Source organism: Chelmon rostratus, chromosome 15, assembly GCF_017976325.1.
Source record: "Chelmon rostratus isolate fCheRos1 chromosome 15, fCheRos1.pri, whole genome shotgun sequence".
NCBI classification, from domain to species: Eukaryota; Metazoa; Chordata; class Actinopteri; order Chaetodontiformes; family Chaetodontidae; genus Chelmon; species Chelmon rostratus.
In genome coordinates this window covers 793,910-804,501 of record NC_055672.1, presented here as the reverse complement: position 1 = coordinate 804,501, position 10,592 = coordinate 793,910, and the positions used below count along the sequence as shown (strand labels likewise).

The window sequence follows — 10,592 nt, the reverse complement described above, 5'->3', positions numbered from 1 at the left end:
ATTATTAAAACAGGATGTGATAACTTGCTGGTCCATTTCAACATAAACTGACCTGAAATCAGCACAAAGTCAATATATTTATTGTTCAACCTCATCAGCTTCATTGATTTTTGAAAAATATCTGCTTATTTCGAATCTGATGCAGCAACACATTTCATGTGGAACGCTCCAAAAACACCTGTTTGGAACATTCCACAGGTAAACAGGTTGATAAGTTGACTGATTCTGGTTTTCTTCAGGTTTCACAGAGTCCAGACTTTACTGAATCGGGGTTTATTAAAAAAACAGCGTTGGAACGTTTTAGTGTGACGAATCCTCACTTCCGGTCTAATTCACGTTACTCTCTGTATCTTAACTGCTCGACCGTCACTAACAAGTCGATTAACGAGTCATCGAACGTCCGCTCAACCAGCAACAAACCCGAGATTTCTGTTTGCCCAGTAGTTTGTCTCCCAGGTGGAAAGCCATCGCTGTGGACCAGCGTCACAGGAGAACAGAAGTGACGTCGCCGCCGCGCGGTCACGTGGTTCATGTAGTGCTCAGTGGTTCCAAACACTCCTGCTGTCAACCTGTCTGAAGATTCAAGATTCTTTATTGTCACTGAGTATAACATGTCAATGAAATTTGTATTGCAACCCCCATGTTAGAAACAATAAGAAAGGTAAGAAAGTAATAGTAAAATAAAATAAAGATACAACAGCAGCTGCATTTGCAACAATTTTCGATGGATATTAACACATAATTGACTTTTACGTTTCCATGACTACATTTAAGCTCAGTGTAACAGTTTTTCTGAGAAGAGATGGAGAGACGGAGTTAATCCGTTTTTCAAATACTCTACTTGAGGATTTCCACTACAGTTCTAACTTCAGTTACTTTGAGGATTCAGATCAATGACACAGGATATAATTAACAAACAAATTATGATATAATATGGATAAGATAAGGCGACCCCCACGGTGAAATTCACAACCAGCAGTCCATACAGTGACCGTGACTTGCTGCAACATTATTGATGTATTAATATATACATAGTTATACTTCAGTAATATACATTAACCTGAAATGGGCCGTTGTGCATAGTGAGTAGTTTAACTTGTGTGTATAAGCATATTTTGATGCTAATACTTTTGTACTTTTGTTAAATTTTGAATGCAGGACTTTTACTTGTCAGAGTATTTTTACACTGTAGTATTGTTAGTTTTACTGAAGTACTTTTCCACCACTGATTTACTGATTTTTGGAAAACATTTAAACAGGTACAGCTACATTAACCACGTGACCGCGAGAAAGCTGTGCCTGTCAGCCCACAGACGCGGCTAAACGTTCCCACTCAGCCAGGACACTCTATCGATAGCCGAGCAGCAGAGGGCGGCACCGATATGACGGACTGTACCAGAAGTTTCTATCGGTCCGTTTCAGCTGGTTTCGTGAACAACATCAGGGGCAGCGGGGGCCCTCCTCCACCTGTTACCGAGCGAACGGGTTCTGCTGGATTCTTCCGTGATTCGAACTGTTAGCGAACGCAGGACTGAAAGTAGCTAGCGGGCTAAGCTAACGCCAAAGACTTCTTACAGCACTGAGGCTAACGGCTAGCGGCGAGCTGTCAGCGGGATGTTCGGTTGTTTGGTCGCCGGCAGGTTGGTGCAGACGGACGCGGTGCAGGTCGCCTCGGACAAGTTCATGTTCAACCTGCCGGACTACGAGAACGTGAACCATGTGGTGGTGTTCATGCTGGGCACGGTGCCGTTCCCCGCAGGAATGGGCGGCGCGGTCTACTTCTCCTTCCCGGACCCGGCGAGCGGCGGCCCGGTGTGGCAGCTGCTCGGATTCATCACCAACGACAAACCCAGTGCCATCTTTAAGATCTCCGGGCTGAAGGCCGGGGTGGGTGGGGCGCACCCCTTCGGCTTGATGGCCTCCTCGTCGCCCTCCGTCGCTCAGGTCGGCGTGTCGGTGGAGGCTCTGGATCAGCTGGCCCAGCAGATCCCGGTGTCCAGCGCCGCCGTGTCCACCGTGGACTCCTTCCTGCAGTTCACCCAGAAGATGCTGGACAGTCTGTACAACTTCGCCTCGTCCTTCGCCGTGTCGCAGGCGCAGATGACGCCGAACCCCACGGAGACCTTCATCCCATCCAGCTGCATCCTCAAGTGGTATGAAAACTTCCAGAGGAGGATGGCGCAGAACCCGAACTTCTGGAAGAACTGATCCGAGCGGAGACACCGGAGGAGAACTCTGAACTCTGAACACTGACTCTGCGTTTCCACAGTGCCTGAAAGTTCAATAAAAGTCTGAACGTTTTCATTCATGTGTCCTTCGTGTCTCATTCAGCTTCCTCTCATACAGAAAAGTCTTCTTCATCATCAGTTCACCTGCTGATCAGGTTCAATAAGCGAAACGTCACGTTTAAGATTGTGAAACAAAATGCAGGAATTCATTCTGAAAGAAATGAACTTGTTCATTCAGATAATCCCGATTCTTCAGTGGAACGGCTCCTTTTAAAGCAGGTCTGTCACGTGGTCACCTGGAATCACCTGTCTCAGGATGACGGAGGCCTGCTGAGGTTCTTCACGTGAGCAGGTGAGCTAGTTCAGGTGTTCTGGGGCTGCCTGATGATGTCAAACTGGTTTCCGGGTCTGATCTGATGTGTCGTTTCAGACCTGATGACGGATGTGATGAAACGTTGGAGTTGGTTGCAGTAACCATGACAACAGCCACCGGCCTCCATGTTGCTTTCTGTTGCGTTTTTAACGTTGAGTCGTTTTCACCTGTTTCATCACGTTTCATCGTGTTTTAAAGAAAACTGCACATCTGTGCTGATGTTGGTGTGAAGGTGGTTTGAGGACATCCGCAGCAGCCCCGTGAGCATGTTAGCATTTAGCTCAGAGCACATCCTCACACAGCTGCTAGCAGCAACGAGTTTTCACGTGTCTGCAGCAACGAATTTAAGATGAGCAGAAAGTTTTGACTGTTTTTAATTGATTCCAGGCGTCATAGTTTGACGCATCCTCACGAGACTGTGGCTGAGAGCTTCATCCCGGGACATCTGGAAAATACAAACCTGTTTGACTGTTAAACTTCAGATGGCAGTAAGTCTGGAAATGTGATGTCATTCATCCTTTTACAGGCTGATCGTGTTCGCGTGGACGCCCTGAACACCAGGACAACAGAGCAAACATACAACATCTAACACTACACATTCAAATACTCCACTCATGACGAACAGCACATGTGCGGCCACCAGGCGGCGCTGCAGTCGTCTTCCTGAAGCCAGGCTGTGACGCAGCTCGGATCCTTCTGCTGAGGCTCAGTTATGTTCTGTGGAGTCGACAGCAGCAGCTGCCTGAAATCACTCTGCACAAACAGTCTGCTTTTACCGAGCCCTCCCCTGAGGGACCGGTCAGCCTTTTCTCATGAAGGTGAACTCACCTTCATCCTGTCACAGTCTGTCTTCCTCTCTCTGCTTTCTCTGATAATCAAAAACCATCATGGAGCCCAAACTGTGAGCTTAGGCTCAGCTTTGGCAGCAGAAACCGTCTGAGGAAAGAGTCTGTGAGAGGGGGGGGAAGGGGCGTGAAGCTGCTGAGGCCGCTGATAAGCAGTTACATAAAGTTCCTCACACACTCACACACACTCACAGAGGCAGCTGCTCACACAGCAGCAGCAGCGTTTCTTCTTCTTGTGTCTAACTTGGTGTGTCGGCAGTCAGGATGATGCTGCTGCTGCTGTTCGGACTTCTGTTAGTCGGAGGTTATTTTCTTCTTCATGTGACTGTTCTCAAGTTGCCCAGGTGTAAGAGTTCTGCGAAGCTGGACGGGAAAACCGCCGTCGTGACCGGTGAGTCCACAGCCGTCAGTCAGGAGACAATCACACCTTTAAATGGTGCGTTCACACCGGGGGACTAAACACACTGACAACATCCGAGAGGCCGTCAGGAAACATGAGACGAGTTGGTAACCTGCAGACGTTTAACACACACACACACACACACACACACACACAGACAGAGAGACAGACAGACAGACAGAGACACACACACACACAGACAGAGAGACAGACACACACAGACACACACACACACAGACACACACACACACACAGACAGACAGACACACACAGACAGACAGACAGACACACACACACACACCAGCGTATTGTCTGTCATACAAAACACAGTAAACACAGAGGCTCAAACCCGACATGTGTACGTGTAAATACAAAAGTGAAATTTGGAGATTGGACAAAAGAAACTGAACAGAATAATTAAGCAAAGACATAAAAATCTGGTTTGTGCAGTTTATCCAAACGGTCCGGTGCAGTCCCAGCCTCTGAAAACATGGTCCTGCTGGTGGTTCAGGGGTGTAGCACTAAACTCTGGACCCTGTACTTTGGCATCTGTGTTATCATGTGAACGCTCCTCACATGAGGACCCTGTATACTCAGTCCCCCTCCCTCCAGTCCTCCACCCCTGCTGGTGGTGCTGGATGAAAAGTCGGGATCATCACAGGATGTCAGGGTTCATCTGGCATCATGAATGTCATCATGTGAATCCATCCAGCAGTCGTTGAGATAGGGGACAGAGGGTCCAAGGTTGCCATCTGTAGAGAAATGTGTCTCACGTGGCTTTGTATGATTCTGTCCTTCCTCTCCAGGAGCAAACACCGGCATCGGTAAGACCACAGCGATGGACCTGGCCAGGAGGGGGGCGAGGGTGATCCTGGCCTGCAGGGACAGACGGCGAGCTGAGGCCGCCGTCCAGGAAATCATTGAGGTGAAGACAAAAAGCTGTTTCTGAATGAAGGAGGTCACGGCACAGGTTCACCAGAAATATATGATGTTCATCTACTGCGGGTCGCGTCAGTAACATCAGACATGTGCTCTGATGCTCATCGTTATGCTGATGACACATTGTTATACTTCCCAATTCAATCTGCCCTCTTCTTCATATCAGCACTCGTTTTAAGGATGTTTGTTTTTCAAAAGCAGCAGAAACACGACAAACATCTCCCGACACAATAAAAATCTGGAAGTCCACTCAGTGATTGAAACCGTCCTGTAAGTGTTGAATGTTTCTTTGTCGTCCTCGTCCTCAGGAGACAGGTAACAGCCAGGTGATCTTCATGCAGCTCGACCTGGCCAGTCTGCAGTCCGTTCGCTCCTTCGCTGATAACTTCCTGCGGTCCGAGTCCAGGCTGGATCTGCTCATCAACAACGCAGGTCAGTCCTCTGTGCTCGGGACTTGATGCCATTTAACTGCACTGATTATGTAAAAGTGAATATTGTTACAGTAATATTCTCATGGAACTGAACTGTCAGTATTTCTGATGGTTTGGTAAAGTTTGTTTGTACTTGGACTGGCAGACACTTGATGTTTCAACCAATTATTATTTAGCCAAATATTGTTGTAGGAGCTTTTTATTTATTTATTGGTATTTAGTGTTGTTTAGTTTATTATTTAGTTTTGTTAGTATTTAGATTTGATTATTCTTAATCAATTTATTTGATTTCATTATGATTAGATTTCTGTTAGTGTTTATTTGTTTAGTGTAGGTGTTTTCTTGTTTGTCATTTGTGGTTTTGTTTCATTTGGGCACGTTGGGGGGGCAACTGATGATATAAGTAGGGCTACGCTAAGGGACCAGCATGCACCTGGGTGGGCAAATGGTTTTTTTACCGGAGCGGGAGAAGCACTGTGGGATCTTTGTTCTTTGTTTGCTCGCTGTTTGGTTAAATAAACCACGTTTTCTGTTGAAGTTGAACACTTGTTTGGACATTAAGTTTTTCCCATCCGCATACACCACAAACCCATGGTGCAGCAGTGGCCCTTTGATTTTTTATGATTTGAAGTTTGGTTTGAAATTTTTTGTTGCTTGGACAAACGGCTACTACAATTGTTACTTTTAGTTATCGAGATCATTGATCGTTTACTTTTGCCAAATATTTCAACCATATATTTGTTACTAAGCTAATTATTTGAACTGTTAATTCATTAGTTTTACCCTCCTGAACTTCTTTGCTTGCGAGCTAACCGGTGTTCATGCACTCTTAAAATTTATGGAAGTAAAAACACAACAAAAGAAGTGATCGTTCGCCAACCCCACCCCCCTTGGTTACTGTTGGTAACCGTCAGATTTACCTTAAATTTTTCTGTAGCAGTGGGTCCTTGATTTCAGACAGAATCCAAAATCCAGTAAGGCCTTTATAAGACACCATCCACCCCGACATACTGTGGCTGGTCAGTGAGGTAGTCCTCAATCCAGGATGCAGGGTCAGGGTGCATTTGGATTGTTGGAAGCTTTTCCCTCAGAGGGCGGCGTTGAATGGCACTGGATGAGTCAAAGAACAGGACTCTGACGGTCCTGTTTCTTCAGGCCAATGAGGGCCCTGTGTGTCAGGAAGGTGATGGCATCCTCCACTCCAAAGTGTGCTTGGTGTACGAACTGCACTGGGTCCAGGACAGCAGTACGTAGGGTCCTCAGGTGCTGTAGAGCCAGCTTCTCAAAGGTCTTCATGACATGTGAGGTAGGGGGCACAGGTCTGTGTCAAAGAGACCGCTGGGACGTCCTTCCTTTGGCTCTGGAATGATGCAGGAGGTCTTCCATGTTTTCAGGCCCCCAGGCTTTGTTTACTCGGGCCTGGTGAGATTTCTGTCTGACTGGAGGGAAGAGTGGGGTTGTGGGGGTTGTGATGCATGGTCCAGTGTGGTATGTATGGGCTGGGGGGGCTGAAGAGTTGTGTCCTCTGAGTTTTGGGGTTCACTGAGAGTGGGAGGGGAGGTAGCCACGTTCTTAATGGAAAGGAGAGCAGTACTCTGGACACAGATCTGCTGCAGAATGTCACCTCCTTTGCATTGTTCTGTCCCGTTTTGGCATCAGTCTTCTCCTCGCTGTTCTGAGCTGCTCTGAGTTCAGTGAACATCGAGTTAATCTCAGTGTTAGAAGTCTGATGAGGAAACATTTTAAATCTGTTATTTCATTCTGACAAAGGCCTGTTTGGCTGCTTGTATTTTCAAACTGCACTCTCAGAGAACTGAGGACTCACAGATGTGTGAAGCAGATGTGCTCTGTTGGGTATTATTGGCTGGAGTTGCTGCATTGTAAACCTCCCCAAGTCCAATAAAGTGCAGGACAGAGCTGCTGAGACGCAGCCAGCCTGAACTAGCGTCCAGGTCTTACAACGAAACACTAAAACTTGTGCTTGTTGCAAATCAACAGAGCCTGTAACCATGGCAACTAATGTAGTGTCTCCATGTTGTACCCTTGGCTTTGGAAGTAACTGTAGGTAGTAAGTTAGGAATGTTTGCAGCTCATGTTTCTAACAGGTTGGTTTGTACAGATGTGTTGAGCTACACATCCCTGAACTGAAGTGCATGCTCAAATAGGGCCTTTGGTTGAGATTTGAACTATTATTAGAGAAAGGCTTTTATTTCAAATTTTCACCTTCCCCCCCCTCGATGATAATAATCCTTCAGTCTTTGTGCTAAACACATTCTGGCCCTGTCTATGTTCTGTGAGCAGACAGGACTCTCATCTGACTCTGCTGCTAGCAAGAGGATTTCATTAAAATAAGGGTGTTAATTTTAAACCCACATTTCTAATCATATTCAAGGTTATTGCTTCCTGTGTTTCTGTCTTCAGGCCTGATGAACGGCGGAAAGACGGAGGACGGCTTCGGGATGATCTTTGGCGTCAATCACCTGGGTCACTTCCTGCTGACGGTGTTGCTCCTGGACCGGCTGAAGGCGAGCGGGCCGAGCCGCGTGGTGACCGTGGCCTCCAAAGCCTACACGATGGGGAAGGTGGATTTCAACTGTCTGACGACTCACAGAGACTTGGCTTTGGGCGGCAGCGACTATCAGCTCTTCCAGAAGTACTGTCACAGCAAACTGTGCAACGTCCTCTTCACCTACGAGCTCGCCAAGAGGCTGCAGGGCACCAACGTCACCTGCTACAGCCTCCACCCCGGTCAGTGGACAGCAGCCTGGTTTATTTAATATCGTTGCGTTTGATGTGATTTTAAAAACAAATGAAATGTTAGAGTTGGAAAAATGAAAAAAACTCTTTTGATCTCTTGTAAATCAAAACTTTGACTTTTCAAGTGAAACTCATGACAGAGTGATCCAAAAGTTTGACTTCCCAAATAGAAAGTGTGAGAAATGCTCTTCCATAGATACAAATTAAATAAATTGTTAGTGTGTGAAATTAATCCACGTTATGAGTGATGACAGAAACCACATGTGTAAATTAAATGTATTGTTGTTTAACTCAGTATCTAAGTAAGATATGCATTTGTATAATGCATATAAAAACAATTTGAAAATGTTAGAAGAGGCTGTTAAATCTAGTCTGTGGTTTAGGCCTCCACCTTCAGCACCCTCTAAACTTTCTACCCCCTACCCGAACCAGGGTTTGTATTCCCACCCCGCTTTTATTGGTGCAGTTGGTGAGAGGCAGGGGTAGATGATGGTTGTGCGGCAATTGGCAGTTACATGTGGCATCTAGGCCTGTGGTAGCATTGTAGCAGCTAACAATAGCTAAAGCGGTGGTAGTATGATAATATCTTAGCAGTTAGCATTGGCAGCTAGCAGTTAACATTAACAGTATAGGTGAATCTAGCTTTATTGTCTTCTTCTGTTCCTCTTAGCAGGTAGCGGTTAGCACTTAACATTAGCTAAATGGTAGCATCGGAACTGTATTGTCTTCTTCTGTTCTTCTTAGCGGTTAGCATTAGCATTAGCATTAGCTAAATGGTAGCATCGGTACTGGCCACTACCTGGAGCATCTCTGGGTCAGTTGAACGTGGCAGTGCTGTTTGGATTGTGTAGGAGCAGTGTGAACTGGCACTAGGGGGGGTGACTCTGGGACGCCGGAGTTCACCGCCTAACCTCCTGGAGGTGTAGTGGGACTAAGTAGGCGAAACACTGTTGAAGGGAGGTTTCCACCTGATGACCCCCAGAGACGTGTTAGGAATCACTGCTCTTTGGCAGGTATAGAGGCAGATTAGAGCTCCAAGGTTCTTCACTGAGAATGAATCCTCTGTTTGAGCACAAGTATCTTGTGTTTAAATTAACAGTAAGATATGCATTTGTATAAAAGCCCATTTACTGACAGGCATTACAAATTAGTTTCAGCATTATATGCTGCGTTGGCAGCATTGGTCCCTATACTCGTCCCTGTAAACATTAAGTACGTAAAACAAATAAATAATACAATTTTAATTTTAATATCTAATAATTTGTATATCATAATTTTGACTCAGTGAATCCCAATTTTGATTGAAAAGGAGATTTTTCCCATTTTTGTTACATTTAATCTTTTTTGACAGAAATTATCTTCCAAGATTAAAGATATTGTGACTTGACCCTTTTGGTTATTTTTTCTCTTTCCTGTCCAGGAGCCATAAAAACAGAAATCGGCCGAAACACCGGCTTCTGGTGGAACTTGTTCCTGACCCCCATCATCTTCCTTTTCTTCGTGGATGCTGAGTCCGGAGCTCAGACCACGCTCCACTGTGCCCTGGAGGAAGGCGTCGAGCACCTCAGCGGCCACTACTTCACCCACTGTGCACCGCTGACGAGCATCGAGTCGAAGGCCAGAGACAACGCTGTGGCCAAGAAGCTGTGGGAGCTCAGCGAGACTTTCTGCGGCCTGTCCTAAAACCTGGGCTTGGTTTTTAAGTCCCAGAGCAACTCTACAAACTCTGCATTTCACCCTAATTCTGAGACATTTAGTGAAGATTACCATGCAGGTCCACAGTTTTTATCTTTGCTGAATGCAGTACTCCACCTGTGTGGTGCTTTGGCCATTCATCAAAACGGAAAACTCAAGAATCTGAGTGTTCCTGAATGCATCAACATAGAGAGTCCCTGCTCTCAACACAATCACAATTATTAATTTACAATAAACTAAGAGTGACTTCTGTTTACTGTGATAAATAAGTTCTCAGCAGCAAATTTCAAGTCTGCATTTGAATAAAATCACTGCATCCGAAGCTGAACATTTCCGTCTGTGCAACAGCTGCATCATTCCAATAAAATACATCAAAAATGTAATCTGATGACAGAATAACAGCGGTATGAAGGTTAGAACGATCTTTCAGTCGTGGGCCTGGTTTTCCTCTGCTGTGTTACTGTGGGCTCAGCAGGTCTGGGAGCAGCGCCGGCCGGCTGGGTAGCTAACTACCCCGACAGGAGCTAATGGAGCTTCTGAACTCTGAAAATGTTGGAGCACTTATTCAATTTGTCACCAACTTTCCTAAAACTGCCAATAATTAAAATATTCACAGTTGATTTCTCACCTCAAAACTTCTAAGAGGTGAATTTAGTGATGAAATAATATAGAAACATTGTGAAAAGCTTCCTGTTGTCGGCCCGGCTGCTCGCCGTTCAGCACTTGGCGCTGTGGGTCACAGAAGGCAAGACAGACCGGTCCAATGCAGACTGCAGACTCGGCTTTTGTTTGCGTACTGCATGCTTCATGCTACAGTTTGGCCAAATCAGTATATATATACTGCTAGTATAGGAGGCGGTTTCCAGTACAACCATTCACTGAAACGGCCAATGAAGCAAGAAGAGAAGAAGAAGAAGAAGAAGA

The 10,592-nt window shown here is 45.9% G+C and overlaps 2 protein-coding genes across 2 annotated transcripts; both read left to right on the top strand.

Annotated features, from left to right (window-relative positions):
• Positions 1–1,348: 1,348 nt before the first annotated feature.
• hikeshi (heat shock protein nuclear import factor hikeshi) lies at positions 1,349–2,297 on the top strand. The gene has a single exon (XM_041954571.1). The coding sequence runs from the start codon at positions 1,615–1,617 to the stop codon at positions 2,206–2,208; it is 594 nt and encodes a 197-aa protein (XP_041810505.1). The 5' UTR covers positions 1,349–1,614; the 3' UTR covers positions 2,209–2,297.
• Positions 2,298–3,069: 772 nt separating this feature from the next.
• LOC121618925 (dehydrogenase/reductase SDR family member 13-like) lies at positions 3,070–10,014 on the top strand. Its single transcript, XM_041954569.1, has 5 exons — positions 3,070–3,837; positions 4,653–4,771; positions 5,094–5,217; positions 7,638–7,964; positions 9,394–10,014. The coding sequence occupies exons 1-5, from the start codon at positions 3,711–3,713 to the stop codon at positions 9,654–9,656; spliced, it is 960 nt and encodes a 319-aa protein (XP_041810503.1). The 5' UTR covers positions 3,070–3,710; the 3' UTR covers positions 9,657–10,014.
• The last annotated feature ends 578 nt before the right edge of the window (positions 10,015–10,592 follow it).